The sequence below is a fragment of the Ranitomeya imitator genome, chromosome 1 (assembly GCF_032444005.1).
Source record: "Ranitomeya imitator isolate aRanImi1 chromosome 1, aRanImi1.pri, whole genome shotgun sequence".
In the NCBI taxonomy this organism is placed as follows: Eukaryota; Metazoa; Chordata; class Amphibia; order Anura; family Dendrobatidae; genus Ranitomeya; species Ranitomeya imitator.
Genome location: NC_091282.1, coordinates 1,123,604,395 through 1,123,622,630, shown reverse-complemented (window position 1 = coordinate 1,123,622,630; position 18,236 = coordinate 1,123,604,395). Strand labels below are relative to the sequence as shown.

The 18,236-nt window shown below is 46.8% G+C and overlaps 1 protein-coding gene across 4 annotated transcripts in view; it reads left to right on the top strand.

The window, feature by feature from the left end:
* The window catches only part of LOC138656993 (bifunctional phosphoribosylaminoimidazole carboxylase/phosphoribosylaminoimidazole succinocarboxamide synthetase-like), a 43,712-nt gene that overhangs the window by 5,533 nt on the left and 19,943 nt on the right, over positions 1-18,236 (top strand). The window contains exons 3-4 of one of the 4 annotated variants that reach the window (XM_069744441.1): positions 5,138-5,284; positions 10,088-10,165. The exons of 1 other annotated variant lie outside the window; for it this stretch is intronic. In XM_069744441.1, coding sequence (XP_069600542.1) covers positions 5,138-5,284; positions 10,088-10,165 — 225 coding nt within the window. The remainder of the gene's footprint in view (positions 1-5,137; positions 5,285-10,087; positions 10,166-18,236) is intronic. 2 more of the 4 variants (XM_069744442.1, XM_069744443.1) reach the window with 2 other exon arrangements.

Below are 18,236 nucleotides of genomic sequence, written 5' to 3'. Positions count from 1 at the left end.
TCAGAGATGGAATAAAATTACAATTCTCTCGCTTTCCCCACGAATCATACATTATAACATCTCTCAGCTCGCCTATACAACAAGAGGCCCTGGAGAGTGAAATCCAAACCCTATTATCAAAAGGGGTTTTAGTCCAAGTTCCGGAAGGAAAAGGAGACTAGAGGATTCTATTCTCCTCTATTCTTAATTTCCAAACCCGATGGTTCATTCAGAACAATCCTAAACCTCAAAAAGCTTAATTCATTTATTAAAAATGATACATTTAAAATGGAGTCTATAAAATCCACCATCAAGTTACTCTTTCCAAACTGTATAATGGGGGGCATTGATCTAAAAGATGCTTACTACCATCTCCCTATTCATGACAGATACCAGAAGTTCTTCAGGGTAGCCGTGGCAATCAAAGGCAAGATTTGTCATTTCCAGTATGCAGCCATGCCCTTCGGCCTTTCTACAGCGCCAAGGATTCTAGAGGTGATGGCTTATCTTCGCCAAAAAGAGACATTAATTGTGCCCTACTTAGATGACTTTTTAGTCATCGGAAATTCAGTTTCTCAGTGTGCTGACCGTTTAGCTCATGCAGTTTCATCTCTACAGGATCTAGGTTGGATAATCAATATCGACAAATCCAGACTGACTCCACTATCACTTCAAGCGTTTCTGGGGTTCCATCTAGACTCCATAACTCAAAAATGTCTGCTCCCTCAGGTAAAAATCTCACTCATCAGACATAAAGTCACAACAGCAATAAATAATCCTCACATGACCCTAAGAAAAGCCATGTCATTACTGGGATCTCTTATTTCCTGTATACCTGCAGTCCAGTGGGCACAATACCATACCCGGACACTGCAACACCAAATCCTCCAAGAGGAAAGACGGCTACTTAGCTTAAATGCAAAGATAACGTTGTCCCAGAAAGTTTTATGTTCTTTAACGTGGTGGCTGGATTCTAACCATTTGATGAGTGGTGTTCCATGGGTAATAACACCATCTCATATTATAACCACTGACGCCAGTCCTCATGGATGGGGCGCTCATGGGAAATGATTTTTGCCAAGGGTTTTGCGACACTGAAGAATGCCACAACTCATCTAATCTGAAAGAACTAAATGCAGTAAGATACGCCTTATGTCATTTTCTCCCACAGCTCCGGGGAAAAGACGTTCGAATCCTTTCCGACAACACCACCACAGTGGCTTATATAAACAGACAAGGAGGTACTCAATCAGAGACTCTGATGTCTTCCGCTGGGAAAATTCTGGATTTGGCAGAAAAACATCTATTATCCCTCACTGCAGTTCACATTAGGGGGATAAAACAACCAGCAGGCAGACTTCTTAAGTCGACATACCCTAAGGCAGGGAGAGTGGTGCCTAAACCATCATATCTTCCAACGGATAGTATCCCTATGGGGTTGTCTGCAAATAGACCTCTTCGCCACGAGAAAAAACAGGCAAGTCCAGAAATTTGCATCCCTATCGTTAGCAGATCATCCGGACATTCTAGACGCTTTCCAAACCCCTTGGCAATACAGTCTAGCGTACGCCTTCCCTCCGATAATATTGTTACCACAGGTTATTCGGAAGATCAGGGAGGATGGAGCGAGAGTTGTACTAATAGCACCATTCTGGCCCAAAAGGCCATGGTTCTCATGCCTACAAGCCATGTCGGTTTCGGACCCTTGGGTCCTCCCCTCGACACCCAACCTTCTCTTCCAGGGTCCGTTTCTCCACCCCCAGGTGGACAATCTCCATCTGACGGCCTGGAATTTGAGAGGCAGATGCTAAAATTAAGGGGATTTTCCGAGGGACTAATTGACACACTCCTCCAAAGTAGAAAACGCTCTACTACAAAAATTTATACAAAAATCTGGAAAAAAATTCCTACAGTTTCATAAATCTCCCAACACATCAGAAATTCCGGTACAATCTATATTGGAATTCCTTCAAAAAGGGAGGGAACTAGGTTTAGCTGTAAATACGTTAAAAGTTCACGTATCAGCACTGGGAGCCCTCTATGGCCATAATATTGCAGGAAATAGATGGGTATCCCGATTTATCACGGCTTGTGAAAGGATAAATCCTGTTAATATACCTAGAATTCCACCCTGGGATCTAAATTTAGTTCTACAAGCCCTAACACTCTCCATTTGAACCAATAGATTCAGTATCCATTAAATATTTATCACTTAAAACTGTCCTCTTGGTAGCACTGACTTCAGCTAGGAGAATCAGTGACATCCAAGCTCTTTCTATAGATCCACCTTTCCTGCTAACTTTTCAGGATAAGTTGATTCTTAAATTAGACCCTTCCTATCTCCCCAAGGTAGCGAAGAAATTCCATAGGTCACAAGAAATAGTCCTACCCACCTTTTTCAGTAACCCTTCCACTCCTGAAGAATGTAAATATCACACTCTAGATGTTAAAAGAGTAGTTTTAAAATACATTGAAAGGACCAGTAGCTGGCGACAGTGTAGGGCTCTGTTTATATCCTTTCAGGGTCACAAGAAAGGTCATGCAGTCACAAAAAGCACCTTATCCCGGTGGATCAGGGAGTCTATCACACTGGCTTACTCCGCGAGGAAAGAAAACCTTCCGGAAGGCATAACGGCACACTCTACCAGAGCTATGGCATCCTCCTGGGCCGAAAGAGGAGACGTCCCAATAGAAACCATATGTAAGGCGGCAACTTGGTCAGATGCTTCTACTTTCTATAACCACTATAGGATTGACCTATCGTCAACTTCTGACCTAGACTTTGGCAGGACTGTCCTCAGCACGGTGGTCCCCCCCTAGGTGATGGTCTCTGAAAGATCTCCTGTAGGGTGTTGTCGTGGCGAGGGGTAAAAAGCCGGATTACTCACCGGTAATACTCTTTTAGTGAGTCCACGACCGCACCCTCTTACATCCCTCCCTATATTAATATAGTACTTACTATTGAGTAAAATTCTTTTAATCATACATGAGCAAATAAGTTTGAAAATGAAATAAATTATATTTGCCTAATACTGGCGGTCCTCCGGGTACTTTGAAATCAAAACTGAGGAGGAAAGGCGGACCGCCCCCTTTTATCTTTCTGTAGGTTTCCTGTTCCTGTGGGGCGGATCCCTCTCTCCTGTAGGGTGCTGTCGTGGACTCACTAAAAGAGTATTACCGGTGAGTAATCCGGCTTATCTAAAAAACTAATTAAAGCTGCCAAAAAGGAAACTGAAGCACATTGCTAAGGAGAGTAAAACTAATCCCAAACTGTTCTTCAACTATATCAAGAGTAAAAGAATCAAAAGTGAAAGTGTAGACCCCTTAAAAAATTGTAAGGAAAGAATGGTTGTAGATGACGAGAAAAAAGCTAATATATTAAGCACCTTCTTCTCCACGGTATTCACGGTGAAAAATGAAATGCTAGGTGAAATCCCAAGAAACAATGAAAACCCTATATTAAGGGTCACCAATCTAACCCAAGAAGAGGTGCGAAACCGGCTAAATAAGATTAAAATAGATAAATCTCCGGGTCCGGATGGCATACACCCACGAGTACTAAGAGAACTAAGTAATGTAATAGATAAACCATTATTTCTTATATTCAGGGACTCTATAGCGACGGGGTCTGTTCCACAGGACTGGCGCATAGCAAATGTGGTGCCAATATTCAAAAAGGGCTCTAAAAGTGAACCTGGAAATTATAGGCCAGTAAGTCTAACCTCTATTGTTGGTAAAATATTTGAAGGGTTTCTGAGGGATGTTATTCTGGATTATCTCAATGAGAATAACTGTTTAACTCCATATCAACATGGGTTTATGAGAAATCGCTCCTGTCAAACCAATCTAATCAGTTTTTATGAAGAGGTAAGCTATAGGCTGGACCACGGTGAGTCATTGGACGTGGTATATCTCGATTTTTCCAAAGCGTTTGATACCGTGCCGCACAAGAGGTTGGTACACAAAATGAGAATGCTTGGTCTGGGGGAAAATGTGTGTAAATGGGTTAGTAACTGGCTTAGTGATAGAAAGCAGAGGGTGGTTATAAATGGTATAGTCTCTAACTGGGTCGCTGTGACCAGTGGGGTACCGCAGGGGTCGGTATTGGGACCTGTTCTCTTCAACATATTCATTAATGATCTGGTAGAAGGTTTACACAGTAAAATATCAATATTTGCAGATGATACAAAACTATGTAAAGCAGTCAATACAAGAGAAGATAGTATTCTGCTACAGATGGATCTGGATAAGTTGGAAACTTGGGCCGAGATGCGGTTTAACAATGATAAATGTAAGGTTATACACATGGGAAGAAGGAATCAATATCACCATTACACACTGAACGGGAAACCCCTGGGTAAATCTGACAGGGAGAAGGACTTCGGGATCCTAGTTAATGATAAACTTACCTGGAGCAGTCAGTGCCAGGCAGCGGCTGCCAAGGCAAACAGGATCATTGGGGGCATTAAAAGAGGTCTGGATACACATGATGAGAGCATCATCAGCATCAACCGCCGCTATTTTGTAATCCTGTGTATAGCGAACGGCTGTATACACAGGACAGGGATGAGAGCTGACACTGTGTATACAGGCACTCGGCTCCTCCACTGTCATTATGCACTGCAGTGCTCCAGAGTCGGTGGTACCAGTCACCACGAGGACAGGAGTATTGTTATGGTGGGGATGGGTGTAGGCACCCAAGCCCTTTCTTTTACTTATGTAATAAAACGTTTTTTCTCTAAAACACAGTTATTAAAATGTACAGTACATGTATGATTCCTATAGGGGCTGCATTCCTTATCTGAAGGTTTAAATAGTTCAATTTCAGTTTTGGGGCTGACAACCCTCCACTTGGTATTATTCCTCATGTACACACAGAGCCAAGTATTCTGAAAAGTTACTTGAAAGCTTGGTTTCCCTTTGATGCAAATAGTAAGTATTTAATGTACAGATTTGTAGATTGTGAGCCCTTGCGGGCAGGGTCCTCTCTCCTCCTGTAACAGTTGTGACTTGTATTGTTCAACATTATTGTACCTGTTTTATTATGTATACCCCTCCTCACATGTAAAGCGCCATGGAATAAATGGCGCTATTATAATAATAGAAGCATAGCGGCTGAGTTTTTTTTTTTTTTTTTCCTTATTTCTGCTTTTGACAGTAGAGGATGTCTCTAAGCTGGAGAGAGGGGTGGACAAGGAGTTGAGAATAGTGTCTGTACTCGGCGCTAGAGAAGCCGGTGACAGTGGTGACAGCAGATCACTGCCCCGTGTGTGGGATGGGGAGCAGATGTCCCATCAGCTGGAAGGTACGACCTGTGAACTAGTGTAACCACTTATTCAGGTTGTGGTAGAGATTCCTACAAATGTATGGAATATCAATGATTTATGAAGTTAAAAACAATGCACGTCTTTTATACTGTCTATTTGCTTCAAAAATGCAAATTAAAAAAAAAAAAATTCTAAATGGTCATTTTTTTTTATTTTTATTTTTTTTTACTATTTTGTTGCTGCAGCGCATATAGGTGCTGTGGCAAAGTTTTCAAAATCCGTCCAAAGCTCCAGGTCAGTTCTGACAGCTTTTTGTAGCAGGTTTTACAAAGATTTTTTTTGGGGGGTGCAGTTGGGCCCAAATGGTTCTGTAAACTGTGGCCTCTGTTCACACTGGGTGCATTATAGTTAGCGCTGGGCAGCCCACCATAGGGCATCATTAATGGGCTGAGAACCAGATGCTCTGCAGTCCTTGTGTGAACATTGCCACATACAGATTATATTTTTTTGCACTGGTGTGCCACACGGCCAATCCTTGATTGTAGGCTGGCTGTCTCATTAGGTATTATTGCACCTGTGCAGTTGCCATTTTACTTGGGTCCCCTGCACCCTGTTATTGCGTTTCTATTGAGGCCTAGTTAGACAGGTAAGCATCTCTGTTTTTTTTCTTGAATATTGGAGGATTTTTTTTTCCTCTTTTTGTGGATTTTATATTTATAAAGACTTTCGCAACATAGAGATGGAAGAAAGTATATCAAAGTGGGCAGAGAAAACACCAAGTGTAAATCAGTGCAGGATGGAAGTTGTGCTGAGAAATGAGCTAAGGCCAGGATCACACATGCGAGAAACACGTTTCCTAACCACGGACACTATGAATATATATATATATATATATATATAGAAACCCAAGCTCTGGCGCCGGCACTCCAGAGCAGAGCGTGCGGCCGCATAGCAACATATGGAGCCGCACGCTCCGCTCCCAAGTGCCGGCGCCAGAGCTTGGATTTCACATGCGAGACACAGACGTGTTTCTCGCATGTGTGATCCCGGCCTTATGAAGACAACAGGTCCAAAGATATGAACAGAGTTCACATCCAGCCTATATTACTGGGAGAGACACTCCCATAAGAAAAAAAATCTGAAGCTTAGGTTAGGCTGCAAACTGCATAATATTGGGATTGAAAATGAAGGAAGGAATGAAGATTACAGAATGAAACTTAGTGCAGTGTACATAACTAATTATTGACCTATTACCACACCCCCTCTCCCCCACCCCAAAAAAAAAATATCTATATATATAATTGCCTAAGGGTTTTTCCGTCTGTCTGTCTGTCTGTCTTTCTGTCTGTCTGTCTGTCCTGGAAATCCCGGCTCTCTGATTGGTCGAGGCCGCCAGGCAACGGGCACAGCGACGATGATGTCATAAAGGACGTAGAAATCCCGTGTCTGATTGGTCGAGGCCGCCAGGCCTCGACCAATCAGCAACGGGCACAGCGACGATGATGTCATAATGGTTGCCATGGCGACGATGTCATAAAGGTTGCCTCGACCAATCAGCGACGGGCACAGTCTGCCGCGAATTCTGGAATCATCATTGTCCATATACTACGGGGATATGCATATTCTAGAATACCCGATGCGTTAGAATCGGGCCACAATCTAGTATCTATATAATTGTCTAAGGGTTTTTCCGTCTGTCTGTCTGTCTGTCCTGGAAATCCCGCGTCTCTGATTGGTCGAGGCCTGGTGGCCTTGACCAATCAGCAACGGGCACAGCGACGATGATGTCATAAAGGACGTAGAAATCTCACGTTTCTGATTCAGCGACGGGCCTGGCGGCCTCGACCAATCAGAGAGCCGGCACAGCATCGACGTAGAAATCCCGCGTCTCTGATTGACACTTCTATATTGATCAGTCCTCCTGACACTTCTATATTGATCAGTCCTCCTGACACTTCTATATTGATCAGTCCTGCTGACACTTCTATATTGATCAGTCCTCCTGATACCTCTATAGTGATCAGTCCTCCTGACACTTCTGTATTGATCAGTCCTCCTGACACTTCTGTATTGATCAGTCCTCCTGACACTTCTATATTGATCAGTCCTCCTGACACTTCTATATTGATCAGTCCTCCTGATACCTCTATAGTGATCAGTCCTCCTGACACTTCTGTATTGATCAGTCCTCCTGACACTTCTATATTGATCAGTCCTCCTGACACTTCTATATTGATCAGTCCTCCTGATACCTCTATATTGATCAGTCCTCCTGATACCTCTATATTGATCAGTCCTCCTGACTCTTCTATATTGATCAGTCCTCCTGACACTTCTATATTGATCAGTCCTCCTGACACTTCTATATTGATCAGTCCTCCTGACACTTCTATATTGATCAGTCCTCCTGACACTTCTATATTGATCAGTCCTCCTGATACCTCTATATTGATCAGTCCTCCTGATACATCTATATTGATCAGTCCTCCTGACACTTCTATATTGATCAGTCCTCCTGACACTTCTATATTGATCAGTCCTCCTGACACTTCTATATTGATCAGTCCTCCTGACACCTCTATATTGATCAGTCCTCCTAACATTCTATATTGATCAGTCCTCCTGACACTTCTATATTGATCAGTCCTCCTGACACCTCTATATTGATCAGTCCTCCTGACACCTCTATATTGATCAGTCCTCCTAACATTCTATATTGATCAGTCCTCCTGACACTTCTATATTGATCGGTCCTCCTGACACCTCTATATTGATCGGTCCTCCTGACATTCTATATTGATCAGTCCTCCTGACACTTCTATATTGATCAGTCCTCCTGACACTTCTATATTGATCAGTCCTCCTGACACTTCTATATTGATCAGTCCTCCTGACACTTCTATATTGATCAGTCCTCCTGACACTTCTATATTGATCAGTCCTCCTGACACTTCTATATTGATCAGTCCTCCTGACACTTCTATATTGATCAGTCCTCCTGACACTTCTATATTGATCAGTCCTCCTGACACTTCTATATTGATCAGTCCTCCTGACATTCTATATTGATCAGTCCTCCTGACACTTCTATATTGATCAGTCCTCCTGACACTTCTATATTGATCAGTCCTCCTGACATTCTATATTGATCAGTCCTCCTGACACTTCTATATTGATCAGTCCTCCTGACAATTCTATATTGATCAGTCCTCCTGACACTTCTATATTGATCAGTCCTCCTGACACTTCTATATTGATCAGTCCTCCTGATACCTCTATATTGATCAGTCCTCCTGACACTTCTATATTGATCAGTCCTCCTGACACTTATATATTGATCAGTCCTCCTGACACTTCTATATTGATCAGTCCTCCTGATACCTCTATATTGATCAGTCCTCCTGACACTTCTATATTGATCAGTCCTCCTGACACTTCTATATTGATCAGTCCTCCTGACACTTCTATATTGATCAGTCCTCCTGACACTTCTATATTGATCAGTCCTCCTGACACTTCTATATTGATCAGTCCTCCTGACACTTCTATATTGATCAGTCCTCCTGATACCTCTATATTGATCAGTCCTCCTGACACTTCTATATTGAATCGACGTAGATGTCATAATGGTTGCCATGGCGACGATGATGTCATAAAGGTTGCCTCGACCAATCAGCGACGGGCACAGTCTGCCGCGAATTCTGGAATCATCATTGTCCATATGCTACGGGGACATGCATATTCTAGAATACCCGATGCGTTCGAATCGGGCCACAGTCTAGTCTATATATATATATAATTGTCTAAGGGTTTTTCCGTCTGTCTGTCTGTCTGTCTGTCCTGGAAATCCCACGTCTCTGGTCGAGGCCTGGCGGCCTCGACCAATCAATCAGGGACCGGCACAGCATCGACGTAGAAATCCCGCGTCTCTGATTGGTCGAGGCTGCCAGGCCTCGACCAATCAGCAACGGGCACAGCGACGATGATGTCATAAAGGACGTAGAAATCCCACGTTTCTGATTCAGCGACAGGCACAGTATCGACGTAGATGTCATAATGGTTGCCATGGCGACGATGATGTCATAAAGGTTGCCTCGACCAATCATCGACGGGCACAGTCTGCCGCGAATTCTGGAATCATCATTGTCCATATACTACGGGGACATGCATATTCTAGAATACCCGATGCGTTAGAATCGGGCCACAATCTAGTATGTATGTATATATATATATATATATTATATTTTCATAGTGTCCGTGGTTGGGAAACTCCTGTAACCTCACGGTAATTAGCACTCGTGCATTGTTCACATCCTCTTACACCACAAGCTCCAATATAGCAGGTGAATTAGACCAGTAAGCTATGTACCATAATATTTACTCCATTTTCCACAGTCTGCGATGAATTTCAGGTTCACTGTTAAAGGGAATGTGTGCCCCCCCCCCAGGATGTTTTTGCCTATTAATATGGGCCTACAGGTAATAGAATGGTTAAATAGTCCCACCTGTATGCCCATATGTGTGGTCTTGATGCGCAGAAGTGATCTTTTATTTGTTTATGGTAATGAGTTCTTCCAGGCTCAGGGGCCTGCTGTGCCTGGAAGTAAACGCGGCCTCTGGTCTTCGTCGCCCCCTCCCATCACAGTGCGCTGTGTGATGTATCGCTGGCCCCGGAATCCCGCACCTGCCCCCTGCAATCACGCGATTATACTTACCTTTTCCACATGCTATGGGCATTGGCTTCATTGTTCTGCTGCGCAGGTTCTGTTGAGTCACTGCTACTCCGCTACTTCAGGACACAGTGACTCCGGAAGCAACATTTATATTTTACATTTATTTAGAAGCCGATGAGAACATTGTGGACGGCAATGAGGCCCAAGTTATCACTCTACGAAACAAGAGGAAGTTGAGTCTGAAAGGTGAGGCTGTGTGGCATTGATATACAGTGGCTTGCAAAAGTATTCACCCCTTTGCTTTTTACCTATTTTCTTACATTACAACTTGTTTAAATATTTCTCTATTCCGATTTGTGTGTGATGCATCAGCACTAAGATGAAGTGAGAAAAATGTAAGCATAAATTAAATGTATTCTATCAAATTACTTAAAATTGGCATGTGCATATGTGTTCACCCCTTACCTTTATAAGTCCCATGCTTAGTGAAAGGAAGTACACCTGTGTACAATCTAAGTGTCACATGATCTGTCAGTATATACACTTTACCTTTTCTGAAAGGCCACAGAGGCTGCAACACCATTAAGCAAAAGGCACCACTAAGCAAACATGAAGACCGAGGAGATCTGCAAACAAGTCAGGGACAAAGTAGTTGAGAAATACAAGGCGGGGTTGGGTTAAAAAAATCCCAATCTCTGATGATCCCCTGGAGCATCATCAAATGGAAAAAACATGGTACCACAACAAACTTGCCAAGTGAGGGTTGTCCACCAAAACACTCAGCCTGAGCAAGGAGGGCATTAGTCAGAGAGGCAGCACAGAGACCAAAGGTATCCCTGATGGAGCTGCAGAGTTCCCAAGCAGAGACTGGAGTATCTATCCATACAACCACAATAAGCCGTACACTCCATAGAGGTGGCCTTTATGGAAGAGTGGACAGAAAAAAGCCTTTAACTACACACAAAAATTGTAAGGCTCATTTTCAGTTTGCCAAAAGACATGCGTAAGCCTCCCCAACTGTATAGAGGAAGGTGCTGTGGTCAGATGAGACGCTATGTCTGGCCCCAAACCAATACACCTCGTCACCCCAACACCATCCCCACCGTGAAACATTGTGGTGGCAGTATCATGTTGTTGGGATATTTTTCAGTAGCTGGGAAAGGGAAAATGGTTTGAGACGAGGGGAAGATGGGTGGTGCGAATTACCAGGATATTCTTGAGTAAAACCTGTTTCTCTATCGCCTTTCATTGGGGGACACAGGAACCATGGGTGTATGCTGCTGCCACTAGGAGGCTGACTCTATGCAAATAAAAAAGTTAGCTCCTCCTCTGCAGTGTACACCCTACCGACAGGAAGCAGGATATTCAGTTTAGCTTAGTGTCAGTAGGAGGTGGACACGGGTCTTTCATTAGACCCTTATCTACCTCAATGTGCGTCGTTTCTTTTCAGGTTTCTCCGGAGGGATACAGGGTGAACAGTCACACCTGTACTCCCACAATGCGGACTATGAGTACGGTGTGTACTGCCACCCCGTATCCTCATAGATCCCTCTCCAGGACCAAGAGCCTAGCACACAAGCGTGCTTAGAAGTCCGGTCCTGGCTCCGTCCCCCACCCACTCGCCCACCAGAGCCTGTCGGTTGGAGGAGACGAGGACGTCCATCACAGCTCCGTGGACGTCTCTTCCCCTCAGGTTAGTAGCAGACTAGGTGAGTATTTTCCCTATATCCCCCAGACCTTTCCCTGCCCACCCTCAGTGTGGGGGAGTAGAGGTTCCTAAGGCGCGCTGCACGACCCTTTATGGCGGCGCTGACCTTATTTTAATAGGGATCCCAGGGGCCCCTAGATGAGCTTATCTTGCGCGGTGGTGCCGCCGCACTTCCCCCCTTAGCTAATCCCCCTCATCCCTGCGGCCGCTCTTTTCGGCGGCCGCTATGTCACCTCTTACAGGGGCACCGCTTCCCCTGCGGCTGCAATGTATCCTGTGCCTGCGCGGCGGCCTTGGCAGGCTGCCGCGCTACTTACTTCCTACGGGCTTGGCGCTGCGAGGCGGCGTCTCCTCTATCCGGCGCACCGACCTAATTTAGGCCCCGGCTTCGGCCGGGGCCTACTTCGGCGCCGCGACCCTGGCAATTTCGGTCCCTCTGGTGGCCCTGGCAGGCGGCCGTGCTGCTCTGCGGCGCTCTGCTCCGGGACCGCGGTCTCTTTTCCGGCGGCGCCGGCCTCTAATTTAGGTCCCGGCTTCTGCCGGGGCCTACTTCCGGTACCGCGCTCCTTCACTTCCGCTTTTTTTCGGGCGGGCTTTCTCCCGCCCGACAATCTCTTTACTCCCCGCCCACCGGCGCCATCTTGGTACACCCTGGCCCATGACTTCTTTGCCGCTGCTTGGCGCCACATCGCAGCAGGGCGCACGCTCCAGTGCCCTTTCAGCGGTCACCATCGGCAGTTCATCCAGACTGCAGCCGAGTCCAGCACACGCTTTCTCCGGCGGGGTCCCCTGCAGCCTCCTTAGGTTGTCGTCTCATCACTGGTGCCCTGGACCTGTGCCATGTTGCCGGTCGCAGCTACAGCTGGGAGCAGTCTACAGGACTCTACTATTTTTGTGAGTAGCTCTGCTATGCAGTCTATTACTCCCCTCTCCTGTTCCCCTAACCTTCGGGCATCATTTAGTGGGTCTGCTCCCAGTCCTATCCTATAAGGAGAGCGTTCCCGTCCTCCTGCTTCCTCTTGTCAGCTGCAGCAACTCCCTGTCCAGGAGTCCCTACCCCGGGTGAGACCGAGATCCATGGCTATCCCTGGGTGGGCTTTTCCCTTTGTCTCAGTCTGGGGCGGACCTCACCAGGATGTCACGTACTTGGTGTCCGTGCCCGACCGCAATTTCTAGTGGGTCACAGGATTCTCTGTCCAGCCCTGTTCAACTCAGGCTACAAGAGCACCCACATTATGGACTATGAGTACGCCATGTACTGCCACCCCGTATCCTCATAGATCCGACAGTAGGACCATGATCCTAGCACACAAGCGTGCTTAGAGGTTCGGTCCCAGCTCCATTCCCCACCCACTCGCCCTCCAGAGCCTGTCGGTTGGAGGAGACCAGGACGTCCACCATCAGCCCCATGGACGTCTGACACCTTTCTTTCCTGCTCCATCTTGCCCTCTGGTCTGGACCTGTGAGATCCCTCTTCCTGATCCTCCTCTCTCTCGAGAGAGAGAGGGAGACGGGCTTCCTCGGTCATGTTTGCAGAGGAAGTTTCAGATGCGATCAACCAGACCCTAAGCATCATGGATACCTCTACGGAACCCGCAGAACAGGCGGTTTTCGTTTAGACGGTCAAACCACCTTCCAAGGTCTTTGCCCCACACACTGAATTTGTAGTAGTACTTGCCAGGGGAAATGCGAGCCATACCAGATGCTGTCAGACAGGGAAGCATCTCGGCATCCTATATTCCTTCTCTCCTGAGCTCATCGCTAACTGGACTGATTCCTCGGCAATTCTGGACTCGTCACTTCCCAGACTGTCTACCAACTCGGCATGGGTTCAAAGGATATAATTTTAGATCCGCTGGATAAATCAGCCTTTGAAACGGCTGCTTCTACTTTGTACCTCGGCTATTGCCTCTACCTGGGTCTCGGGGACCATAGATAGATGGTCCAAACAGCCTTGTAAGAGCACCCCGGCTGGAGCTCCTCCGGGGGAGCTAGCTGGCCTGACAGACCAAATTTCCTATGCAGGTAAATATTTGGTATCTGCCTCCCTAGATGCGCGGCTTGTGCAGTTCACGCGTCCAGCAATATGGTGGCCATCCGACGCAGCAGGTGGACTTGTCTTCAAGAAGTCCCTTACCGGCCTCCCCTTCCAGGGGGCCTGTCTCTTTGGCTACATGCTGGAACAAAGTATTAATGATGCCACGGGAGGCACGAGTTCCCTTTGTCCTTTCGCTGTTTTGCGGCGTCGGAAGATTCTTCTAGCTAACACACACTGCGATTTCGTCTGGCTAGAGAAAAGGCTTTACGCCTATCCCTTCCCGGCGTTCCCGCAACTCCCATGGTTGGTCCACCAGGCCTAGACCTGGCAGATCTTCCTCGGCATAATTCGTGCTAACGGCCCAGCGTTTCTTCCAGTTTGGGCAGGCATCCCCTGCCTTCTTCAGGGATGTTTGGTTGGCTTCGGTGGAGGACGCTTAGATCAGGGAGGTGGTATCCTCCGGATACAGGATACGGTTCGCTTCGCGGCCCGGAATTGCTTCTTCGAATCCCGCCCTCTGAAAATCCTCCTCTGATCCCAGATTTCTTTGCGTCCATTTCCTTCTTTGTTTGTTCGGAGGTTATTGTTTCCGTCCTACAGCTGGTACGCTTCTCAGGTTTCTATTCAAACCTGCTTGTAGTGCCGAAGAAGAGCTGCGCTGTTCGACCCATTCTGTCTCTGAAGTTAGTGAACAGAAGGTTCCGCCTGCGGCATTTCAAGATGAAGTTACTCTGTTCAGTCCTGGCTTCCATGGATCCACAGGAATTCCTGTGCTCCATGGATATTCAAGAAGCCTTGCTCCATGTCCTGTTTTTCCTTGAGTATCAGGGGCCTAGTGCTCATTCCATACCTTGTTGTCATCCTCATCAAGCCTCAGGCCCAGAAGAGTCTGACCATCGTCCTCGTCTCCCTGTCCCGTTTCTGGTGACTGGCCAACAGAACAAAGTCTTGTCTCGTTCCGAGTCAGCGTCTCGTACTCTTAGGCATGTTCTTCGACACCGCCGGGGGTTTATCCTCGCGAGAAGCAGGTAATTCTCCACACGGAGCTCGCTCTCTGCAGGGCCCTCGGCTGCCTTCCTTCCGTTCAGCTACGACGTTTCTGTGATGCATGGTGACAGCTCCGTAAGCGTTCTCTTTTGCGCTGTTCCACGTGAGACCAATTCAGCAGGCCATCCTTCCTCAGTGGGACACGTCTGTACTGTCTCTGGATCCTCCAGTCCGACCGATTCTAATAGCCTCTCAACTGGTAGCTGTCATCCCCTCTCATTCCCCAGGTCCGGTCCTCCCAAGGCAGGTGGTGACGACGGTCACCAGCCTTCCTGGCTGGGGTTCATTTTCTCGCCATCCGTCATTGAAGGGGGCGTTGGTCAGAGCAAGAGTCCTCTCCGCCGTTCGATACCCTTGAGATAGGGGCCTTTCTTCTATCCCTGAGTCTCTGGGAAAGGCTTCTCAGAGTTCTGCCAGTCAGAATCCAGACGTCCAATGCCTCAGCTGTGACTTACGTCATCCGCCAGGGAGGGAATCAGTTTCTTGGCAATGGCGGAGGTATCTATTATCCTCCTCTGGGCAGAGGCGACTGTCTCTGCACTATCTGCAGTGCTTATCCCCGGCGTGGTTTACTAGGCCGCAGTGTTTTCTCTGCCGCGACGGTCTTGCGGCAGGACAGGGGTCCCTGATTCAGGAGGTCTTCCTTCAAATTTGCCTTGGATGAGGAACTCTGGACACGGATCTCCTGTTTAGGAAGGTTCCACCGTTTGTTTCCAAGTCCGCGATCCTCTTGTTGTGGATACCGATACTTTGACCATTCCTGGGTCGCAATTTGTACTTCCCTTTCTGTTCCTCCCTTCCCTTTCTTACCAGGCTGTTGGAGATCAAGGCGGAGGGGGTGCCGGTCATTCTGACCGCACCACATTGGCCCAGAAGGGTCTGGTTCGCTGAGATCGCCCATCTCCTCGCGAACTCCCACTGGAGGCCCCCAGTCTGGTCAGATCTTCTGTACCAGGGACCCATCTGCCACAGAATTCTTGGTGGCTCAAGTTAACAGCTTTGCAGTTGAAACCTTCCATTTTGGCCGTTTTCTCTAGACAGAACTTGATGCCGGTCTTGCCCTTAGTTCTCTGAAGGGTCAGATGCAACCCTTTCCATCCTTTTTCTGAAGTCCCTTTCAGAGGTCCTTAGCTACTGGCTATCACGGTACAAAGATTTATATACGTCCCGTTCTCAGATCAGACCTTTTTCTCCAAGGTGTGGCGCATGCGGCTCTCCCGTACCAGACTCCCGCGGATCCCAGGGACCTCAATCTTGTTTCTGGAGGCTCAGTGAGGTTCCCCCTTTGAACCTCCCCATGAGGCCTCACTGTCTGTTCTGTCCCGCAAGGTGGTGTTTCTGGGGCCCATCACCTCCATTAGGCGCGCCTCGGAGTTGGTGGCTCTCCTGTCGCCCCATTTCTTGGTTCTTCACCGGGATAAGGTAGTTTTACGGCCTTCGTCACCTTTTCTTCCCAGGTTGGTGTCCTCCTTTTACTTGCATAAAACCGTCCTTCCCACCTTTTGTCCTGCTCTGATCGATTCTCTGGGGCATTCGCTGAACAGGCTAGACCTGGTCATGGCGGTGAGGATCTATTTGTCTAGGACCGCCTTCTTTAGGAATACGGACTGTCTTTTGTCATTCCAGACGGTACGCCAAGAGGCCTGCCGGCCTCCAAGGTTACGATTGTTCTCTGGATCAGACCTGACATTCAGGAGGCTCACCGGGTCAAGACCAGAGTGATTCCTCTTGGTGTTAAGACTCTCTCTGCCCCGAGCAATGGGCGCCTCCTGGGCGGTACTCCATGGGGCATCCCCATTACAACTTTGCTTGGCGGCAACCTGGTGTCGACAGTTGCCAGTTTAGGCAGAAGGATCTTGCAGGCGGCAGTGGTGATTCTTCCGACCTGAATGGAGTTTTTCTGCTGTTCCCACCCCAGGGACTGCTTTGGGACGTCCCATGGTTCCTGTGTCCCCCAATGAAAGGCGATAGAGAAAACAGGATTTTTGGTTGCTTACCGTAAAATCTGTTTCTCGGAGCCTTCATTGGGGGACACAGCACCCTCCCAAGTTGAACAGCTCTGTTTATTGTGTTATACTGTTAAGGTTTGTGTTCTTTGAACGCTCTTTGAGTGTTTGAAGCTGTTAGACTGTAAAGCGCTGCTTAAGTTGGTTGGCGCTGTATAAATGAAGATTATTATTATTCTTTCTCTTCTACACGTTGCTTCTCCTACTGCTTTCTCACTAACTGAATATCCTGCTTCCTGTCGGTAGGGTGTACACTGCAGAGGAGGAGCTAACTTTTTTATTTGCATAGTGTCAGCCTCCTAGTGGCAGCAGCATACACCCATGGTTCCTGTGTCCCCCAATGAAGGCTCCGAGAAACAGATTTTACGGTAAGCAACCAAAAATCCTGTTTTGTCTGTCAGTGATTTGAGACTGGGACAGAGGATCACCTTCCAACAAGACAATGACCCAAAGAGGTTTACGGAGAAAGGTGTAAATGTTTTGGAGTGGCCATGTCAAAGCCCAGACCTTAATCCAATTGCGAATCTGTGGTCAGGCTTGAAGATTGCTGCTCACCAGAGGAAACCATCTAACTTGAATGAGCTGGAGCAGTTTTGCCTTGAGGAATGGGCAAAAATCCCAATGGCAAGATGAGAAAAGCTCCTAAAGACTTATCCAAAGCGATTTGCTGCTGTAATTGCCACAATAGGAGTCTCTACAAAGTTCTGAGTCTAGAGGGTTGAATAGTTACGCACACTGAAGTTTTCAGTTATTTTCTCATATTTGTTGTTTGCTTCACAATAAAAATAAAACCAAATGTTCACCATTGCAGGCATGTTCTTTAGATGGACAGATGCAAACCCTCCAAGGGGCAGACTGGGTTGTGAATAACTTTGCAAGCTACTGGATCGTATCATTTCTTCTAGGATTATGTATCATCTTGTCAAGACCATGACTAACTCCACAACTAATTTATAACCTATTTACAGGATATCCCACTAGCAGGAATCTTGGCGTGATGATCATCGCAGGTCTTCTGAGATATGTTGGGTTTACTTGGTCAAGCAAATGGTTCAGCAAATCATTTTTGACAATGTCTGTGGTTTCATCTTGTTCTCTACCATTTCTGTAATGACCCATTGACTAGGAATTAGCTTTTGGGCAGCACTGCACCCATCATAATTTTTAAAGGGGTATTTCCAAAATAGACATTTATTGCATATTATATAACTTTCCTTTGCTGCTGGGTGTAAGCAGCAATAAGGGACACTAGACCCTCATGTTATCAATCAGTGGGGGACCCCACCTGCCAAATATTTGTGTTTATCGTGATATGCTATTTCAGAACATCCCTTAAAGTGTAGTAACCTGTTGGCTCTTCAGTTTTAGTGGAGCAATACTGTGATAACTGTAGTGAGGCTACAGACTAATGCTGGGGTTGTCACTGTATGTCCTATTTTACTAAAGCTGGAGAAGACTTGTTTCATCATAATAATAGCCCCCCCCAGTGGCTTTAGTTTGACTTGGGACCAGCAGGAG